The 23725-nt window shown below is 35.8% G+C and overlaps 1 protein-coding gene across 1 annotated transcript in view; it reads right to left on the reverse strand.

Annotated features, from left to right (window-relative positions):
* RPS6KA5 (ribosomal protein S6 kinase, 90kDa, polypeptide 5) overlaps positions 1–23725 on the reverse strand; it is a 73692-nt gene that overhangs the window by 37242 nt on the left and 12725 nt on the right. The window contains exons 4-5 of the mRNA XM_008570127.1: positions 6960–7043; positions 4281–4384 (exon numbers count right to left, since the gene is read on the reverse strand). Coding sequence (XP_008568349.1) covers positions 4281–4384; positions 6960–7043 — 188 coding nt within the window. The remainder of the gene's footprint in view (positions 1–4280; positions 4385–6959; positions 7044–23725) is intronic.

Consider the following 23725-nt stretch of genomic DNA (forward strand, 5'->3'; position numbering starts at 1 on the left):
AAAGAAGAGGTTCTACACCGAAAGGCAATAAAAGCTACTGGAAGTCACACAAGTAAGAAAAGCACATGCTACATACATGAAATAAAAATAAGGAAGAGACTCAGAAAAAAGCTAGAGCAATCATTCAAATCTTTTAATACTGAAAATATTTGTCCAAAGTGGTACCAGGATATGTGGAATCTGGAAATGATTTCACATGAACAGTTAAAAGAACTAGAAATGTTTATCTTTGATAAAACTATCTTCAAATAGCTAAAGCAGTGTCTGGAAAGAAATAACAGAATTACTCCATGTTATTGAGAAGAAAGGACCAGGAATAACATGCAGAAATTAGAGGAAGATAATTTCAGTTTATTTTAAAGTGGTGGAGGGAGACACTATACAACTAAAATTGTTCAATAACGGACAGGGCTTCCTTGAAAATACCTTACACAACGTAACTGTCCTTTCAGTGATGCCACGTGACCGTTAGGGATTCTTACACACAAAGAGGTTCTTACATTAGGGAGAAGGTTGGACTCTAAGTTTTCTTCTCATCCTAAGATCTTATCATATTTTGAAATTTGATATACCAGAACAACCTTTTAATTCTGAGTTTAGGCTATCTGGAGACAATAATGGCAAATAGGTAATGTGGATAATACATTATTTTGAAGTAATCTCAAATTTAAAAAATGCAGGAAGTATGCAGAGTTCAGGGAAGATCATAATAATTAAGGAACGACAGAATTCAATGATAAGAAAAAGCCTTAGCTAATTAAGCCGTTTGGGGAAAACATAATGATACATTTATCTGAATGATACATATTTTAAGAACAACAGACTGAAAGTTTTTACAGCAGGAAAGACAATCAGAATGATTATCTTAAAAAGAAAAGTAACATAGGATAATTCAGTTATTACACTGTTTGTAAATTTCAGTCACCAAAAACCCCCATGTGATCACAGGTTAAACCAATCCTTAAATAAAAATTATTAACATGCAAAAGTGGATAATTAATTGATTAAAGAGAAGAAATTCAATTTAAATTCCTGAAAAATAGATATGCTCTAGTTTTAAGATTTTAGACAATCTGATTTAGGTTCTCTTTCCCTTTCTAAAACCAGAATGCCAAAAGACTGATACACTGGGAATAAAAGCACTTTAAATTTGAACATCACTTGGTTCAGAATATTCCTGCTACCATAGGCAGTATACTTCTCTCTACGGGCAGACCTACAGTAGACGGAAAATTACAAAAAGATTGCCTCTATATGTAAAATCAGAAAAAGGGGAATTAGTCAGAGAAGCCAATTTAATTTTGTAAGGCTAAGGCCATCCTTTGTACCTGTCACCACAACACGTATAACCTTGCAGTGGGACCCAAATTCTCGACTATGGCTAAAGTTCCCCATAATTCTGAGGCATTTTCAAATTGTCAAAAAATCCATTTAAAATAAGCAAAGTCATATTTAGAATTTTTCATTGCAGATATGATTTTAACTTACTATGATTTTAAAAAGAAGTATTCCTGCTCACTTAACTTCGGTGTTAAATAAGCTAAAATAGTGAGAAATTATTTATTTTTTAACTTGTCCTGGAAAAGATACATTTAAAAAATTTTAAGAGTTTTATTGAAATATAATTTATGCACAATAAACTTCCCACATACAAAGTATACAGTTTGATAAGTTGTGACATATTTGTAAAACCATCATCATACTCAAGATAACACACCCAACACTTTCCAAAGTTTTTTCCTGATCCTTTGTAATCTTTCCTGCCCTGCCTCCAGCCCAGTTCCTAGAAACTCACTATTCTCCTTTGTCACTATAGATTAGTTTGCATTTTCCAGAATTGGAATCACAGTATACACTCTATATTGTCTGGCTTCTTTCATTCAGCATAATTATTTTGAGATTCATTCAAGTTTCTGGGTGTATTAATAGATCATTCCTTTTAATTGCTAAGTAGCATTCCACTTGTGTGAATAAACCACAATTTTTTTAACCACTGACTTTTGACAGACATTTGGGTTATTTCCAGTTTTTGATTATTACAAATAAAATTGTTGTGAACATTTATATACCAGTTTTTGTATAAACATAACTTTCCATTTCCCTTGGTAATTACCTAGGCGTGTAATAAATGGATTGTATAATAGGTAATGTTTAACTTTTCAAGAAAATGCCTGTTTTCCAAAGTCATACTATCTTACATTTCCCCTTGCAGTGTATGAACGTTCCAGTTCCTCCACATCTTTATCAGCATGTGGTACGGGTAGCCATTCTAGAGAATATATAGTGGTATTTCATTATGGTTTAATTTGCATTTCCCTAAAGACTAATGAAGTTGATCATCTTTTCATGTACTTATATGCCACCCACAGATCTTTGGTAAATTGTTCAAATCTTTTGCCCATTTTTAAATGAGGTTTGTTGTTTTCTTGAGTTTTGAGGTTCTTTATATATTCTGGATACCAGTCCTTTATCAGATATATGATTTAAAATTCTATCCCAGTCTGTGGCTTGTCTTTTCATTTTCTTAACAGTTTTGAAGAGCAGAAATATTTAATTTTGATGAAATCCAATTCATCAATGTTTTCTTTTATGGATTATACTTTCTGTGCCATACCTAAGAAATCTTTACCTAACCCAAGGTCACAAAGATTTTCCTTTTTGTTTTCTTCCCAAAATTTTAGAGTTTTAGGCTTTACATTTTAGGTCTGTGATCCATTTTGAATTAATTTTTATATATGGTGTGAAGTATTTATCAAAGCTTATTATTTTCTTTCTGGACAGCCAATGGTTCCGGCATCATTTGTTGAAAAGACTATTTTTTCTCCACTGAAGTGACTTTGCACCTTTGTCAAAAATCAGTTGCCAATATACATATAGTTCTATTTCTGCACTCTATTCTGTTCCATTGATCATTTGTCTGTCTTGATACGAACACCACAGTGTTAATTACTGCAGCTTATAAGTCTTGAAATTTAACTTTGTTCTATTTCTTCAAAGGTGATTTTGCTATTCTAGGTCCTCTGCATTTCCAAATAAATTTTAAATTGAGGTTGTTAATTTCTACTAAAGAAAAAAAGAAGCCTGCTGAAATTGTGATTGTATTGAATCTATAGATCAATATGGAGAAAAATAACATATTAACTATATTGAGTAGCTCCCTCACCTGTGTTTCTCAATACTGAACTGAATACTTCTGCAAATCTCTGAACTTCCCTCTCTGTGCAGCTCTCTCCTCTCCGACACTTTGGCCTGCAAATTCTAGTTGCCTTGGTCTTCCTGGACTTTCATTTCCATCTCCTCAACTCCACCTAGGTTTCCCCTACCTACGTTGCAGCCTGGAAATTCTCTCAAGGCAGTAAGCTGGGGCAATCACAGGGCTCACCTCGTTTTACTTTCCATCTCTCAGGGACCACTATCCTTGATTGCCCTTGTCTTCAAAACTGTGGTTTTATTTATTTTCCCCACTGTTATAATTGTTTCAGGCAGGAAGGTAAATCAGGTCCCTGTTACTCCATCTTCACTGGAAGTGAAATCTCAATTTTTAATTTTTAATGTCAAATCTGTTCTCAAAGTTATAAAATTCAAGTAAAAACAGGACAAAACATAACTAGTAATTAGTATAATGTTTATCACTGTTCATATATTTGTTCATTAACTCATTTCATTCCACAAGTATTTATTGAATTCTACACAGGAAGTACTGAGGATCAAAGCCAGACATGCCCCTTGCTCTCACAGAGCTTACAATCTAGTGGGACAAATGGACACTAATCAGATAATTATAAACAAAAATATAACACTGAAACTGATATCTGCTATGAAAGAAAACAACAGAATGATGCTATGAGAACCTATAAGAGGGTGATTTTATGGTATTTGTTTCTATTGAGCCTACTATTGTGCCTACATCCATGGACTGAAAAGTATCATTACTATTGCTCCATGTTAAAGTCACAAAGAAATTACATACATATACAGTGGGGAAAAAAGTACACACTAAATAAACTTATCAATATATGATATATCTACTAGGTGTGAGACAATATGTTAAGGGCTTTGGAGCACACAAAATTTATGACACTATCCCCTATGAAACTTAAGATTTAATACGGCGTATAAAATATGAAGAAACCCTGTATAAATATAAGTGGAAATTTACCACTTAAACATCATTTTGTCTATTCCCATTAAAAAAATATTTTTTTCATTAGCCTAATTTCAGAAATTCGATCAGTTCCTTTGAGAAAGCAATACATTTATCTTATTTTGTTAAATCTTACCTAGAAATCTCAGCTTGGGAATTTTTTTCTCCATCAACAGTGAAAGGAGAGGCTCCAGTTAGTAATTCATACATTAGAACACCTAAACTCCACCAGTCAACTGCCTATAAAACAACGATAATTTTATTTTATGGGATTATCAACTAAAATATATAAGAAACAAAAAAATGAACAAAATAAAGCTATGTATTTGGAAAATATTTTAACAAAAAGATTTTGTACACAGCTTTCTGTGTGAAGAGTATGAAATTAGCACATGCATGAAAGACATTTTAGATAACAATTATCCAGGCGTCTTCAGCTCAGAAAGCATTTTAATTATTTCCTAAAGTAATAACAGTTTTACCTTGAATTTAAAAGAACTTAAACCAGAAGTAAATTTTAAAAATTTTAAGTAGGTAAAATCTTTGGACTTACGATAGGGAAAAAAAAAGTACCAATTAATATTTTTATTAAGCATTCAGCTCCAATGAACCTTAGAAGTTTCTTAAAATCAAAGAACAAAAATGAAAAAAAAAAAAAAAATCTCACCCAAGGGTGTTATGTCTTCATAACCACCTAAATCAATTCCTCTTATAGAACCTATCACATAAATCTAAGAGTCTTCACATCAGAAAGATTTAAAATAATATAAAATAAAATGTGTCCTAAGTAGGAAACCAATTTATAAATTCAGTTACATGAACTAAGAGCACAGTGAGTCATATATGGTTTAAAGGATCTTTATATATTGAAAATTAGTTCTTTTGTAATTAGACATATCAGGATTTCAGTAGCTGTTGAATATATGAGCTTATACCTACGAGAAATATTAACTGGATGTCAAAATTTTAAACTATCTGCTTCCAAATTCTAGGGCTAAAGTTTCAGAGAGGTGACCTAGAGCTATTTTAAAGAAACTACAACAGGCCCAGGCAGACCGAAATCATGAGAGGAAAAGTATTTAGTGTTTCCTCCATGCCAGGCACTGTGATGAGCACTTTGCATACATTAACTTATTTAATTAACTCAAAGTCATCAGGGTGTTTCACATATGAGAAAAAAATATTTATTGATTAGTTGTATTGTGGAACTTATATATGCAGAAACTCCAGGAATAATATAAGGTTTTCTTAACTGAAAAGTGGTTCCATTAGGTCTTAGAAGATAATTTTCAAATTTTAAGTTATAATTTCCTACCAAATTTCCCAGTAGCTTCAAAGTATACCACGAAGCAAAATTCAGCTCTTCTATTTATACAAGCAGTTTCACTGCCGTTTGAGTGAGAACCCTCAGAATGTTTTGCCTGTTGGATTTGAATCCATGCTCTTCAACTGATACAGATCAAGGACAAGATTCCTAGACATGAACCTGAAACCAATACCACACCAACTTGAAGAATGGGCTTTTAAATATATGATTAGTCATTAGAAAGGAGACCAAAGGTTCTCCACAGCTAGACATTTAGAGTGTATATGTGGGATTTTGAAAGGGGATGAGGTGAGGGGAAGATGAGGAGCAAAAAGATAGTCAAAATTCCTTTTCTGGAGAAAGTTATTAATAAAGCAAAAGTGTTAAGAAAAACTGAACAAATTTTGTACTCTTTAATACAGGAAGAAAAAAATGTGACCTAGATTTTACAACATAATTACTTAGAAAGCTTCTTCTATAATCTTGACTTTGCACATACAAAGGAAAGTGAGGAGGCCAAAAAATTGAGCTTTTTAGAGGGCTAAGGAAAACAAACTTCAACAATTTCAAATGCAGGATTTTTTTTCCCCCAAGGTTGTTACAATGTTTATTTCTGATGGAGAGATAACCAAGAAAGTCTCCGGTATCTGTGTAAAGTTAAAGGCAGAAATTGAGAATAAGAAAATATGAATGATTCCCTTTTCAGTGAGCTTTCAAAGACCTTTTAGAAAGCAAATATTAACTAATGGTGATACACATGACTATCTGTTTCAGTATGTTTTTCTAGTAGAAATTAATAACGCCAGTAAGCACTGGCCAAAATTATTCATCATGAGTCAGACAGGAATGATGTGCATAATTTATGCATTCAGTAACCATTCTGTACTGTATTGTGGTTCAGGTGTGTTCTAAAAGACCAGGGTCCCATGTGACAGAAAAAGAATGATTTTTTTTTTTTTTTATGTGACCGGTAAGGGGATCGTAACCCTTGGCTTGGTGTCGCCCATACCGCGCTCAGCCAGTGAGTGCACCCGCTATCCCTATATAGGATCCGAACCCGTGGCGAGAGCACTGCTGCGCTCCCAGCGCCGCACTCTCCCGAGTGAGCCACGGGGTCGGCCCGAAAAAGAATGATTTTTAAAAAATCAAGTCATAAGTGGTGCTTTCTGCTTAAGACAATAGGCTCTTAATGAAAATAAAATAAAAATTATTTGAAGGAAGAGCAACTATGAGGACTCAACTTTAACAAGAGTGTTACTTCTATAAAATAAACAAAATCCTCACCAAGAAGACTTAAAAAAAAAAAGAAAACCTTTTTATCTTTTTCCTCCAAAACACTGGATATCATAATGTGTTCAGGTACCCAAAGCAAAAGAGAAAAAAATGAAGTTAAGTCCATCAGCACCAGAAAGAGGGCTCTGCTGAAGAGACTATACCTAAGTTATTAACTAGGAGTATTATTATACATTTTATGGAAATATATAAAGAAGCATCAAAAATAAAACATACCTTGTCATGTCCTGAATCTCCCCCTCTGACAATATCTGGTGCCATGTATTCAATAGTTCCACAAAAGGAATATGCTCTTTCAGTCTTGAACAAACAAACAAAAAAGGGGATTTCAAGCTAGTATCATTAAGTGACAAAAGAAGAAAGTTAATAATGCATGTCAGTGGCTATGACACACAATAGCAAAGTAGTGGTAGAATCTAAACGACACAGACCCTCCCTTCACCAGGACAGACTGTCACATACATAATGAGTCCTGGGTAAATGCCCTGTCAGAACAACTTGCCTGAAACCCTACCATCATCCATCCATCCATCCATCCATCCATCCATCCATCCATCCATCCATCCATCCATTTATTGTTTTGAGTCTATGTGTGTATTTTAGTTTTTCAGTTATTGGTTTCTTTAACCATTCTTTTTTTAGAATACGAATAGTTCTAGTAGGGTAAAATAGACTGTCTAACACTTCAGTATGAATGACTTTAGCAAGACTGGAAAAATACTGGGAAACTTGAAGGTTTCCCAGAATGCTAAGAAGGCAAACAGGGAACCCAAAGATGAAAAAGGATGAAAAAAAAATTTTTTCTACCTCACCATCTTGCCATAGGTTTGGCACCGCACATGGTATGTTTACTGATAAGGAACAAAACTGTCTTTAAAAAAAAGATTGTGTCTTAAAGACAATCGTTTCTCTTTCCTAAAACTTTAAAAATCTAAAAGGGCTAACTTATGAGGCCCGAAAGTTAATTTTAAAAACTTAAATAATTTTTTAAATGACTGTGTCATATGACTCATCTCAATATAATAAAGGAGAGTAAATATCTACGTTGTTATGCATACATATTATTGTTATTATTTTGGTTACATTAACTCTATTAGAGGACAAACTGTTAATGAAGTGTCAGATTCAATTTTTGACTCCTATATATGAATAACCCATATAAGCCAGTATGTTTCGAAAGCTTTGTGCTATGTGATGGTGACAATGTGCTGGATTTATGAGTGGTCTTATTAAATCGATTATTATTGGTGGTAAACTGGATTTATAAAATATGTGTATAATAGAGCAGCACCTTAATGATTCCAGGAAAATAACTGTTGTTGGTAGATTCGTAACATAAGCTCATATGCTTAGTAAGGCCTTATGTGAAATATTAAAAATTTTACAAAATGCAATACTTTTTGGTGAAAATGATACATAAAAACATCCATGAAAGTATCTAGAAAGTGCTCTTTTTTTTTTATTTCTCATTGTACAATGCAATTGATTTTCATGGCCCTTTCGAACCCTTCCTCTCCGGCTTTACGTCCCTGGCAACTTCAGTTCTGTTCTCTTCTCTTAAAAAGTTCAATGAATTATTGTGATTGTTGTATCTTTTTTTGTTGTTTAATTCCCCTTTAAAAATATATATTCATATGGCTATATCTGAAACTTTTTTTTCTGGTGGCTGGCCAGTACAGGGACCCAAACCCCATGACCTTACTGTTACTAGCACCGCACTCTCACAAGTGAACAAACCAGCAAGCCCTATATCTGAGTAACTTTCTTTCATGCCACTAAAATATTTCACAAAACTATTTTCACAAAATTAGTACTTCCTAGAGGAAGCTTTCCAGTTTATGCTCTACTCTTCTACCAGAGAGGTTTCAAGAAAAATAAGCTTTTCTTCTCATTTACCAATTTTAACTGTAAAGAATACTACTCAAGCGATATTGTAGAAGTGGTAGAAGTCCTTGCTTTTTTGGCTCAGGGTTAAACAAGCCCATGGAGACAATAAATGTAATGACTTTACTTAAACACAATGGTATTAAATGTATTAAAACTGTTATTACATATATACACACACACATATAAATAAAAATAAAATTAATATGGTTTATGGTTCATTTTTTGTTTATGTGCTACATAACACTGAAATATTACTATTCCCACTAGAAATTAAAAGAAATAATTCAACTATGCTAGGGTCTCTAGGAAATTTTCTTTTTTGTTAGCTGGCAGAATAACGTTTTTGAGTAGCTAATATAAATCATGTATCAAATGTTATTATCTCTTGGCCTCATCATTTCAGGACCAAATGCTAATTTTGTGGCAAACTACTGAAAAAACTGAAGCTAAATAAAATTGATTCCACATGAATTTGTGTAAAAAAGGCAATGAGTAATTTTTAAAATTTTGTTGGACATGCTTAGACAGAAAAAAATATGTGTATTAGGAAACATTCCTCTCTTCATTAAATTATTTAAAAAGAAATACTTCAAAAATTAATTTTAAAAAACTCCAGACTTCTTAAAACTAAATAGTGGTTTTAGTTAATATATTATTTACTATGCAAAAGTCCTTTTTCAGACATTAAGCAAAAATCACTGCATAGCTAAAGTACAGCAACACATAAAAATTACTAAGTCATAGTATTTAATATTTAGCGTCATCTTAAAAGATACCTTTAAGACACATTTAAAACATCATATCCTAAGTCAAGTTTTGCTATACTGAATAAAAATCATTCTCCAAACTGGTTTATGAGTAAAAAAGATAAAGAGGTTTGACATATTGCTTCTCTAGATTTTTATTCATTTAGAAAAATAATTTTTATTACTATTTTAACAAATATAAATTTTCATTTCCACTTACAGCAGTTCCATGTCACATTTTGAAATTATGTGTATTTCCTTCTCAGTATGACCCAGTGATTAAATTTTACAAATTAAAAGTAATGAAAATCTGGACAAACTTCTCCAAAACAATAAATATTCATAAGTTTGGCATAAAAAGGGTATGAAATATGTCTTACTGATTAGTGCCAAAATGATTTGATAGTCACCACCAGTTAGTTACCCTGTTTTACTTTAACTGACAATGACAATTACGTAGCTCGTTTCTTTATTGCCTTGACTTAGAGGAAACTCAGAACCAAATTAAGTGCTTAAAAATATCTCCTCCACCTTCTCCATGTGATTTTGGGCTCTCTTTTAATCCATTTTAGTTTCTCTGGTTTGGGGAGGAATGTGGGTAGCGTATACATAAATAATTAGTAGATAATTATTTATCTGATAGAAATTCTAGGCGATAGAAAAATTAAAGCTTAACTGCTGGGAAGCTCCAGTCAGTGAGAATAGAAAACAAAGACAAACATTTCAAAGTCTTTCCCTTATTCAAAAACACTGCCATCTTACCCCATTCCAAATCTGTATTTCCTTCTTCAATTGTGTCATTCCCTCTGAGTTCTAACTTTTAGTTTCCACCTAAATTTCCTAAAAGTTTATCTTCTATTTGTAAAAATATCATGAATTTTAACTTTTGAATTTGAAATTTAACTGCCTAGGAAGATGCATGTTTTCTAGAGTATATACCAAATGCTTTAAAAAATAATTCTACCAAAATGACAAACTAAAGAGATTTGATGGGGGAAGAACACACCATAAAACATACTCCAGAGTCTCTGGTTGCGGCAGGAGAGATTTCAAGGTAATATTTTATGAAATATGATATAAAAAGTCTAGGACAATACAGGTAAATTCCATTATGATTACGGTTTATTATTTGTTCAAAATACCCTTACCTTTTTCTCAAGATCAGAGGCAATTAACCTATTTAATATTAATGTCCATACTAATTTATAAGCAACATTACTAATCATTAAAGTTAAAGTTAAAAGACTGTAAATGCAACTTCCGATCAGAATGGTGGAATAGACAGGACCCAATGTCAACCTCTCCCACAATCAATTTACAACTACTAAAAAGCAACAACTGCCAAGCTGGGACCACTAGAGCTTGGAGGAAGAGAAAAAGAGACCTACAGAGTTCATGAAGGCAGGAGAAGCTGCAATGAAAGACAGAAAGGACCACTCCCACCATTTCGAGCCCTGACCACTTCAAGGCTGGCCCTGGTGAGCATGCAGAAAAAGAGCTGGCAAAAGCCGCTGCTGTGACCTTCACATGAAGTTGCTTAAAGGCTGCCCGGGAGAAGAGGGCCTTGGTGGCCCCCAGGCCAGCAAGACCACTAACAGGGTTCCCGTGGACCCACATAGGAGCGAGGAGCCACAGACAACTGAAAAAAGAAGCCATTCAGAGGCTGGTGAGTCACCGCAAGGGACCAGCATATGGGCCCGTCCCATGGGAAGTGTTTGGAGTGTGGGCATGGGGGAGATGGGCCACAGGGGGAACACTGGGGCATGGCATGGACAGCTGATCTGCCCCCTAGTCAGCAAAGAACAACTCAGTGGAGACTGGTCAGGAATACAGAACTGCAGGGGCTGCAGTTTGCTGAAAAGACTCAGGCCCAGACCAGAGTTTCCACACAACCCAGGTGTACCAGATCTCATAAGACCTGGAAGTACTTACAATGTCAACAGTTAAACCCTGGCCTGCACAAAAAGCCTTCCCAGAGAATCAACAGCAAAACAGCAGTTTAGCTCAACCACAGGGCTCAAATGTGGGTTCCCATAGGAAACTCCTCCATTTTAGAAGTACCCGAAGGACAACAAATTAGTTCCAGTGCAGAGCTTAAGTGGTGAGAATAGTGAATAATCCAATGCAGAACAGGAAGAAAAGACAAAAAAACCCACAGATCAGAGACAAAGTTCTGAAATTAATCAGTAAAGGCCCAACACCACCAAAGAACACCTGTAAAACCTAGAAAGACTGGAAGGTCGCCAGGCTCCCAAGTTGGGGCAGTAGGGGTCCAAGCGCCTCAGCCATGCCCCCCAACATTCGCATGCAGCCCAGCAACAACAACCAGGCTGCCACTAGAAGTGACCTGGGCCCCCGAGCCAGGGCAGTGGGGGGCCGAGGGCCTCAGCCACGTCCCCAACATCTTCATCAAGTCCAGCGATGACTACCGAGCTGCCACCAGAAGCACCCCAGGCTCCCAAGCCGAGGTCAGGGGGCACCAAGGTTGTCAACCACACCCCCTGAAAGTCCACATCCAGCTCAGCAATGACCACCAAACTGCTGCCAGAATGAGAGGTGTGCCACAGGCCTCAACCACACCCCACCCTCCGTCCTTCTCCTCCTCCTACCCTATCTCCCTCCCTTCTCCCCTACCTGCAGCTGCTCTGCAACAAGATCTTAGGATGTAAATAATAATAATAATAGTAATAATAATAATAATAATTAAAAAGAAAAAAAAGATTGTGAATGCAAATTTACTTGAATATGAAAATAGCAAAAGTAGCAGTGTGTGCACCACATCCTTGCAGATAATATGTAACACTACTCATGTGTTTAAGTGATCAGCTGATCGAGGAGGTTTTACTATACTTTAGAGAAAAGAATCAGGTAACATTGGAGAAAAAACTGGTTTCCTTCTAAGGAAAATTATCAATAGGAACTCAACTGCCAAGCTTTCAGGTATTTCCCAAGAAATACTTATTTGATTAAATCGTTCCTAGCCTTTACTTGTCAGTGTCTTGTCCTGATCTTATCTGCTTATAATAGATCAATTTATGAGTTAAATTACCAGTGCAAAGAGGTTTTCTTCCCATCCTAATTCCGCCAAATCTCATCACAACGAATATCTGGAAATGCTTGATTTAAAAAAAGAGAAGAACTGTAATGCTAATCACCCAAGACTATGCTCACAAGAAAGAAAGGAGAATCCCTACGTGCCAGCTAGGAAGAGGGTGCCGAACATCAGAGAAACAGGCATATGACCTAATGCTGTAGCTGAGCTAAGGGAGAGGAGAGTTTTTACAGTTCTTAGCAACCCAGAAACTTGAGGTTTAATAGCCTCGTGAATGCAAGGCATATTTATATCCAGCTAAATTAACTGTGCAGGGCACAATGAAGGCATTTTAGGACAGAGACAAAGTTTACTGTGTATTGATCCTTGCTAAAAGTAAATCTAAAGGATATACTTCAGAAATAAACTGAACTCAGAAGAAAAAACTGAGATGCAAGAAATAAGGAGCAAACAAGTAACGTGAGTAAATCTAAACAAGCACTGAATTTTAAAAATAAAATAGTAATTATTCAATAATAATTAATTTGAGAAAATATAACACAAGGGGGAACTGAAATATGAAATAACAATAACATATAAAATGAGATGGATAATTAAAGATAAAACATTCTAATGTTCTTATAGTGGTCATGACAATTTGAGAGATAATAGATAATTTTAGACTCAAGTCAGTATACAAGTTAAAAATTTCACAGTAATAACCACTAAGAGAATAAAAATAGAATATATATAACTTCTAGATCACTAGAGGGAAATAAAATAAACAGGTCTTAATCGTTTAAATAGAAGGAAGGAAAAGAAGAGAAAACAAGCAAAGAGAAAGTATGATAAAGAGAAACACAAAGCAAGATAAGAGAAATAAATAAAAATATAGCAATAATAAAAAAATACAAGTTTAACTCTGCAGTTAAAAGGTATAAACTACCTGGATTAAAAAAAAAACCCAACTATATGTAATTTACAAAAGGCTCACCTAAAACAATGACAAAGAAAGAATGATAGTAAAGACATGGAAAAAGACATATCAGGCCAGCACTAAGATAGCTGGAGTATCTTTACTAATAGCAGAAGAAATAAACTTTAAAGCAAAAAGGATTGTTAAAATGGGTCATTACATAATTATAAAAGGAATATTTTGCTAGGGAAATAACACTATTCCAAACTTGAATACCCTGAAACATTTTTGAAGAGCCTCAAAATACATAAAACAAAACGAAGAGTTCCTCAAGAAGAAATGGAAAAATCTACAATTACAGTGGGTATTTTAACATATCTCTTTTATAATGGACAGATCAAGCAGGAAAAATATTAGTGAAGATATGAAAGATCTGAACAATGTTCATGAAAATGTATGAAACCTGTATCCAACAATTAGAGAATATATAGTCTTTTCAAGCATCTGTAGCATATTTACTGAAATTAACCATGTTCTAGGTCAGAAAGCACATCTCAAATGCTACAGAAATTAAATTTTATATATTTTGTTCTCCAATCCCAAAGCAATAAAATCAGAACTCATTTATAAAAAGATAACCAAAAAACCCTATGTATTGGAAAACATAAAGAACCATTTGTAAATAGTTCATGGCCCAAAGAAAAAATGACAAGAAAACTACTACACATCAGAACTTGTGGGATGGAGCTAAAGCTGTTCTTAGAAACACATAGCTTTATTATAAAAGAAAGATTAAATATTAGTAAGCTAGATCTCCAACTAAAAGTCTAGAAAAAGAATATGAAAGAAACTTATAGAAAGTTAAAGGAACAAAGTAATAAAAGAATATCACCAAAGAAATAGAAAAAAAATCAGAGTTGACAGAAGCTGTTTCTAATAAAAGATTAATAATATGGACAAACCTCTGGCAAATTGATTAAGAAAAGTTACAAATCAATAATATTAGTAACTTAAAAGGAAACGTTATTATGATTAGAGATTTAAAAAAAAATTCTATGAACAAGCTGATGTCAAAAAATACAAAAAGACAAAGTATAACATTTTCTATAAAAATATAACTTACGAAAATTGACTTAAGAAACTGAAAATCTAAATTTACCTATAAATACTTTAGAAAATTAAATCAGTATTTGAAAAGCTACTCACACTCACCTAAAAGGAAAAAAAAGCAAAACGAGAAAAAGAAAAGGATAGGCCCTGACAGCTAAGAAAGTACATTCACCCAGACCTTTATGGGAAAAGGATATCTGGAAATGCTTGATTTAAAAAACTATATATAAACCTTATATAAACTATTCCAAATCCATTTCAAGATGTTACTATAACCTTGATACCAAAATCTGACAGTGTAATATTACAATGGAAAATTATAAGTCAGCTTAGATAATAAAATCCTTAAAAAAAAAGTTAATAAGCAAAATCCAGCAATGTATAAAAAATATATATATCATGGGAATTAAAATCTGTTCCACGGATAGAAAGAAGGCATAACACTGCAAAAGCAAAAAAATTATAAATGTAATTTCACAGTTGTTAAAAAGAACAGCCATAAGAATTTCCTTATATCAATAAAATCTTAGAAACTAAAAATATAATTTATCTATGAAAAACCTAGAACAAATACCATACTAAATGGCCAAATCACATACCCTTTAATGTAAAAAAAACAAGAATACATACATATATGTATAAAACTTAGTAGACAAAGTGATAAACCAAAACAAACTGAACCAAAACAACTACTCCCAAACACACACAAACTAAAAGATGTGAAAACCAAAAATGAACAAAATCATAATACTTATAAATAGTGGTTCTCTTTTTTTTCTTTTAATATAGTCATCTACATAAAAAACTCAAGTGAATCTATAAATTAGTGAAATAATAGTTCAGCAATGTTGCTATGTATGAGTTCAACAACGTTCCTATGCTTTGGCAAGAAAAACATAAATATTCTAATTTTTATAAAGATAATATTCATAATTGAGAAAGAAATTATAAAGTAAATAGAAATAAATATAATAATATATGAGGGTACTTCAAAAAGCTTGTGGAAAAATAGAATTAAAAGATAATAAAAATCTTTCTATGGACTTTTTGAAGTACCCTCATATGTGTAAAACACTAGAGAAAATTATAAGATATTTTTGAAAGACATAAAAGATAATTAAATAATTGGAAGATATGAATATTCACTGATGCAAATTCATCAAATGGAAGATCCAATATACAAAGACTATAATTCTCTCCAAATTAATTTATAAATTCAATTCCACAATTTATATGGAGGAACAAAAGAACAAGAATAGAGAGGACAGCTAAGGGGGAGGAGAAAGGTCAGGGGATAGGAGGAGAGGAAGGCAGGATAAGGGTTAAGAGGAGAAAGACCTCACCTTTCCAGATTCATGACTTATCATATAAGCTTTAACATATTTTGGTTTTGATGCAGAGAGAGGCAAAGAGACAACTAGAATTCAATGAAGAGCCTAGAAATAGACTTATAAGCTTGCACAGGAACTTGAATGGACATTTCTCTAAAGACGACATAAAAATGGGTAACAGCATATGAAAAGATGCTCAACATCACAAATCATTAGAGAAATGTAAATCAAAATTACAATGAGACATCACCTTACACTCAAAGGATGGCCACTGTGGGGGGAAAAATACAATCCATAAAACAAGTGTTGGCAAGCATATGGAGACTCTGGAACCCCTGTGCACTGCTGGTGGGAATGTAAAATGTTGCAGCCGCTACAGAAAACAGGATGGAGGTTCCTGAAAAAATTAAAAATAGAATTACCACACGATCCAGCAATCCCACTTCTGGTTTTGCATCCAAAAGAATTGGAAGCAGGATCTTGAAGAGATATTTGTATACCCATGCTCATTGCAGCATTATTCACAGTAACGAAGAGGTAGAAGCAACCCACATGCCCATCAATGGATAAATTAATAAACAAAATGTGTTATATGAAAACCACAGAATATTATTCAGCCTTAAAAAAGAAGAAATCCTGTCACATGCAACAATATGTATTAATCCTGAGGACATTGTGCTAAGTGAAATAAGCCGGTTACAAAAAGATAAATACTGTACGATGCCACTTATATGAGGTATCTAAAGTAGTCAAACTTATAAAAACAGAAAGTAGAATGGTGTCTGTCAGGAGCCAGGGAGAAGGGGGAGATGGGGACTTGTGTTCAATGGATATTAGAGTTTAAGTTTTGCAAGATAAAAAGTTCTAGAGATCTGCTGAACAATATGATTATCATTAATACTACTGAACTATACACTTAAAAATGGTTAAGGTGGTACCAAAAAATAAAATACCTAGGAATAAATTTAACCAAGGAGGTGAAAGATCGCTACAAGAAATACATATCACTGTTGAAAGAAATTAAAGAGGACACAAAAAGATGTAAACACATTCCATGCTCTTGGATTGGAAGAATTTACATTATGAAAATATCCATACTACCTAAAGCAACCTACAGATTCACTGCAATCCCCATCAAAACACCAATGACGTTCTTCACAGAAATAGAAATCCTAACATTCATATGGAACAAAAAAAGACCCTAAATAGCCAAAGCAATCTCAAGCAAAAAAATAAATAAATAAAGCTGTAGGCATAACATTACCTGACTTCAAATTATACTACAAAGCTATAGTAACCAAAATAGCATGGTACTGGCTTAAAAACAGACACTCAGATCAAAGGAACAAACAGAGAACCCAGAAATCAACCCACAAACTTAGAGACAATTGATCATTGACAAAGGCACAAAGAACATACATTGGGGAAAAGACTGCCTCTTCAATAAATATTGCTAGAAAAACTGGACTTCCATGAGTAGAAGAATGAATGGCTGTACCTCTCGCTGTATACCAAAATCAACTCAAAGTGGACTAAAGATTTAGATATAAGACCTGAAACTATAAAACCCCTAAAAGAAAGCATAGGGGAAACATTTCAGGAAGTAGGACCAGGCAAAGATTTTATATGACCCCCAAAGCACACGCAACAACAACAAAAAATAAACAAATGGGATTATATCAAACTAGAATGCTTCTGCACAGCATTCTGAAACAATTAACAGAGCAAAAAGACAACCTACAGAATGGGAGAAAATATTTGCAAACTATGCATCTGATAAAGGATTAATATTCAGAATATACAAGGAACTTAACAATTTAACAGTTGAAAACAAACAAAAAAAAGCAACGATGATTTAAAAATGGGCAAAGGAACTGAACAGGCATTTCTCAAAGGAAGATATACAAATGGCCAACAGACACATGAAAAAATGCTCAACATCACTCAGCATCAGGGAAATGAAAATCAAAGCCACGTTGAGATAACATCTCACCCCAGTTAGACTGGCTATAATAAAAAAGAGAATATCAAATGCTGACAAGGATGCAGAGAAAGGGGGACCCTACTACACTGTTGGTGGGACTATCAATTAGTGCAGCCATTATGGAAAACAGTATGGATGTTCCACAAACAACTAGAGATAGAACAGCCATACGGGTCCAGGAATTCCACTGCTGGGTGTATACCCAAAGGAATGGAAATCATCACGTCTAAGGGATACCTGCACTCACATGTTTATTGCAGCTCCACTTACAATAGCCAAGAGTTAGAACCACCTAAATAACCATCATTGGACAACTGCATATAGAATATGTAGTATATATACATAATAGAATACTACTCTGCCATAAAAAAGAATGAAATACTGCCATCTGCAGCAACACGGATGAACTTAGAGAAAATCATATTAAGTGAAATAAGCCAGGTACAGAAAGAGAAACACCACATATCCTCACTCATAAGTGGAGGCTAAAAATAAACAAATAAATAAAAAAAGGAAGGAAGGAAGATACACAAATCATAATACACCGAACTTTCAAAAGGAGAGAACAGAACTGAGGTTACCAAAGGTGAGAAAGGGGGAGGGAGGAAGGTAAGCGAGGAACTGGTACAGGTCCACAAAAAATGATTACATTATATAATGTTGAATATACTCGTGATGCTGATCCCACATATTGCACACAGGTAATGATATTCAACTCTGTACCCCACAAATACATACAATCAACTATGTTACAATAAAACTAAATAGATAAATAAATAAATAAATAAAAATATAACATGCATAATCCTTGAGGACATTAAGAAAAAAAAAGCTACCTAACAGCGGCGGCAGCAGAATTGGCAGCCGTGGCACTGGTGTTGGCAATCTCTGTGGCTGCAGCTTCCACGGTGGTGCCTGCTAGGGACCCAGGTCGTGGGCCAAGGCAGGTGGCATGTGGCAGGCAGCGCTGGGCAATGGTTGGCGTCCCTGGAGTGGCCGCGTTCCAGCCTGGCTGGTAAGGAGATCCGAACCCATGACTTGGTGTTATAACACTGCGCTCTTAACTAACTGAGATTTTGGCAGACACCCTGGGACCCGTGGTTGGGCTGGTAGCAGCGCAGAGGAAAGCCAACTTTTAGCCAGAGACTTCCGGTCAAGACGGCAGAACTGATGGTCCCTAGTGTCACTCTCTCCCAAAAATCAACTGATTTAAACTACAAAAACATAACATCAAGTGCATACGGAATGGGGAGACGTCCAGCGGGGGAGGTAGAAGCTCCGTGGAGAACATATGCCCTGCAGGGCTGCCGACGCACGATCCGGCAGATAGGCTTCACAACCGCCACTGGCTCCATTCCCAGCCCAGCCGAGTGCGCACAGAGTGGGGAGATATCCGGCAGGTGAGGCGGAGGCTCCGCAGAAACCACACACCCTGTGGGGCCACCACTGCGTGATCCAGCACGTAGGCTTCACCGCAGGCACCCGGCTCCATTCCCAGCCCGGCCTATTGCGCTCGGAGCAGGGAGACGTCCGGCAGGGGAGTCGGGAACTCCACGGGGACCACACCACTGCCACACGATCCAGCAGCCCGGCCCAATGTGTACGGAGCACAGAAACATCCAGCAGAGGAGATAGAAGCTCTATAAAGTCCACACACCCTGTGCAGGGGCTGCCGCCGCACAATCCAGCAGCACGTAGGCTTCACCACCACCACCTGGCTCTATCACAAGCCCGGCCTAGCGCCCACGGAGCAGAGAGACATCCAGCATGGGAAGGGAAGCTCCACAGAGACCACACACTCTGTGGTGCCTTGGGGCATCCCAGCAGCCCGGGAGGTGGAAGCTCAGCAGAGAGCACACACCCTGCGGTACCACCCCATGATCCAGCAGCCTGGCAGAGTCCAAGCTGACCAGAGAGGTGGCTCCCCAGAGAGGCCCAAGACCCGAGGCAACCACACGCACAAGGAACTAGCGGCCACTGAGCCATCACTGAGGTAGCCATACCAAATTGGCAACCACAGCAACATCTTAGTCAGTCAATAATGTCAAACCTGTGGACTGTGAAACACCCTGCCACAACGACTCTGGACTGTGAAACCCCCTGCCACAATGAATAAACATAAAAGAAAAGATACCAGAAATATGAAAAATCAAAAAAGTACACCACCAAAGGATAATAACTCTCAAGCTCTAGATCTATAGAACAAGAAGCCCTTGAAATGACTGACAAGGAAATTCGAGTGACAATTGTAAGGAAACTGAATGAGATACAAGAAAACTCAGCTAGACATCATGATGAAATGAGGAAAAGTATACAGGACCTGAAAGAGGAAATGTACAAGGAAATCAATGCCCCGAAAAAAAAATGTAGCAGAACTTGCCGAACTGAAGAAGTTATTCAGCAAAATAAAAAACACAATGGAGAGTTTAACCAGCAGGCTTGTGAAAGTTGAAGAGAGAACCTCTGAACTTGAAGATGGGCTGTTTGAAATAACACAAGTAGACAAAAACAAAGAAAAAAGAATCAAAGGCATTGAAGAAAATCTGAGAGACATATCAGACAACCTTAAGTGCTCAAATATCTGAGTCATGGGTATTACAGAAGGGGAGGAAGAAGGACATTGCATTGAAAACATATTCAACAAAATAGTGGCAGAAAACTTCTCAGGTATAGGAAAAATCACAGATCTTCAGATCCAGGAAGCTCAACGATATCCAAACATATTCAACCCAAAAAGGTCTTCTCCAAGACATGTTATAGTCAAATTAGCAAAACTCAAAGACAAAGAGAGAATCTTAAAAGCTGCAAGACAGAAGCATCAAATCACCTATAAGGCGGCTCCAATCAGGCTAACATCAGACTTTTCGTCACAAACCCTAAAAGCCATAAAGGAATGGGATGATATAGTCAGAATACTAAAAGACAGAGATTGTCAGCCAAGAATACTCTACCCTGCAAGGCTATCCTTCTGAAATGAAGGGCAAATAGTATATTTCTCAGACAAACAAAAACTGAGGGAGTTCACCACCACATGACCACCATTACAAGAAATTCTCAAGGGAGTACTGGGTTTGGTTCCTCAAAAATAACTACCACTGCCATAAAAACCCAAGAAAAATCAAAACCCACTAGTATAATAAAAATGGCATTCATGAAGAGAAAACAAACAAACAAAAAGGCTATCTACAACCCAAGGAACCAACAAACACAGAAAACAAACAGAAAATTAGAAAGGAAGGAGCAAAAGACACCTAAGACAACCAAACAATAATCAATAAAATGCTAGGAATAAATCAACACTTTTCAATAACAACTCTTAATGTAAAAGGCTTAAATTCCCCAATCAAAAGACACAGACTGGCTGACTGGATTAAAAAGGAGGACCCAACTAAATGCTGCCTTCACGAGACCCACCTCACCCATAAAGATGCACATAGACTAAGAGTGAAAGGATGGAAAAAGATTTACCATGCAAACAGAAAAGAAAAACAAGCTGGAGTAGCTATTCTTATATCTGACAAAATAGACTTTAAACTAAAAATCATAAAAAGAGACAATGAGGGACACTACGTAATGATAAAAGGATTGATCTATCAAGAAGATATAACAATCATAAATATATACGCACCCAATGTTGGAGCAGCCAGATTTATAAAACCGTAATAACTTCGTATAGCATACATTATACGAAGTTATACGAAAAGTGATCTACAGAGTAAATGCAATCCCCATCAAAATAACAATGAAATTGTTCACAGAAATAGAAAAAGAAATCCTAACATTCACAAAGAACAATGAACGACCCCAAATAGCCAAAGTAATTCTGAGCAAAAGAATAAATAAATAAATGTGGAGGCATAAGACTACCTGACTTCAAATTATTCTACAACCATGCTATTGGATTGGAAGAATCAACATAGTGAAAATGTCCATACTACCCAAAGTGATATACAAATTTAATGCAATCCCCGTCTAAATTCCAATGACATTTTTCTCAGAAATGGAAAGAACTGTCCAGACATTTATATGGAATAACAAAAGACCACGCATAGCCAAAGCAATGCTGAGCAAAAAAAAAATAAAGCTGGAGGCCTAACACTACCTGACTTTAAACTATACTACAAAGCTATAATAACAAAAAGAGCATGGTACTGGCATAAAAACAGACACACTTATTAATGGAATAGAATAGAGAACCCAGAAATCATCCCACACACCTACAGCCATCTGATCTTTGACAAAGGCACCAAGCCTATACACTGGGGAAGACTGCCTCTTTAGCAAATGGTGCTGGGAGAACTGGATATCAATATGTAGGAGAATGAAACTAGACCCATACCTTTCATCATTGCAGGAGAATGAAAGTAGACCCATACCTTTTACCATACACTAAATTCAACTCCAAATGGACTAAAAAATTAAATATACACCCTGAAACAATAAAACTTCCTAAAGAAAACATAGGAGAAACACTTCAAGTTAAAAGACAACCAACAGAGTGGGAGAAAATATTTGAAAAATATACACCTGACAAAAGATTAATATCCAGAATATACATGGAACTCAAACAATTTTACAAGAAAAAAAAAAGCAACCCAATTAAAAAATGGGCAAAAAAGCTAAGTAGGCATTTCTCTAAGGAAGATATACAAATGGCCAACAGACATATGAAAAAATGCTCAACATCACTCAGCATTCGGGAAATGCAAATCAAAACTACACTGAGATATCATCTCACCCAGTGAGGATGGCTAAAATCCAAAAGACTGAACGATAAATGCTGGTGAGGTTGCGGAGAAAAAGGAACTCTCATACATTGTTGGTGGGACTGCAAAATGGTGCAGCCTCTATGGAAAATGGTATGGAGGTACCTCAAACAAATTGCAGATAGATCTACCATATGACCCAGCTACCCCACTGCTGGGAATATACCCAGAGGAAAGGAAATCATCAAGTTGAAGGTCTACCTGTTCTCCAATGTTCATCACAGCACTCTTTAGAATAGCCAAGAGTTGGAACCAGCCCAAATTTTCATCATCAGATGAGTGGATACGGAAAATGTGTTATATCTACACAATGGAATACTACTCAGCTATAAAAAAAAAATGAAATACTGTAATTTGCAATGACATGGATGGACCTTGAGAGAATTATATTAAGTGAAACAAGTCAGGCACCAAAAGAGAAATACCACATGTTCTCATTTATTGGTGGGAGATAAAAATAAATAAATAAATTCACACACACACAAAAGAAATTAAAAAACCAAGGGGAGAAGAAGATATAACAATTACAATTCCTTGAAGTTGACATGACAAGCATACAGAAAGGACATTGTTGGGTGGGAGGGGAGAGAGGGAGGAGGGAGGGAGGTTTCGGTAATGGGCCACAATAATCAGCCACATTGTATATCGACAAAATTAAAAAATATATATTCAGATTTTGTAATAAAGGAAGTATATGTTTTAAGCCCTAAAAAAAAAAAAAAAAGAAAAAAAAAAGCTAAGGTGGTAAATTTTATGTTAAGTGTTTATTTTATGTATTTTTTTTATTTTTTGACCAGTAAGGGGACTGCAACCCTCGGCACAGTGTTGTCTGCACCATACCCAGCCAGCGAGTGTACCTGCCATCCCTATATAGGATCCGAACCCGCGGCGTCAGCGCTCCCAGTGCCGCACTCTCCCGAGTGAGCCACAGGGCTGGCCCATGTTAAGTGTTTTTGTTACCACAATTAAAAACTTAAAAGAGGGCCAGCCCGGTGGCGCACTGCTACAGTGCGCTGCTTGGGAGCGCGGCGGCGCTCCCGCCGAGGGTTCAGATCCCACATACAGACCGGTTCCCACTCACTGGCTGAGCGAGGTGCAGGCACAACACCGAGGGTTGCGATCCCGTTGCCGGTCCGGTCCGGGCGCGACACTGAGGGTTGCGATCCGTTGCCGGACACAAAAAAAAAAAAAAAAAAAAAAAAAAAAAAAAA

This window comes from Galeopterus variegatus, unplaced genomic scaffold, assembly GCF_000696425.1.
Source record: "Galeopterus variegatus unplaced genomic scaffold, G_variegatus-3.0.2 Scaffold571, whole genome shotgun sequence".
NCBI lineage: Eukaryota > Metazoa > Chordata > Mammalia > Dermoptera > Cynocephalidae > Galeopterus > Galeopterus variegatus.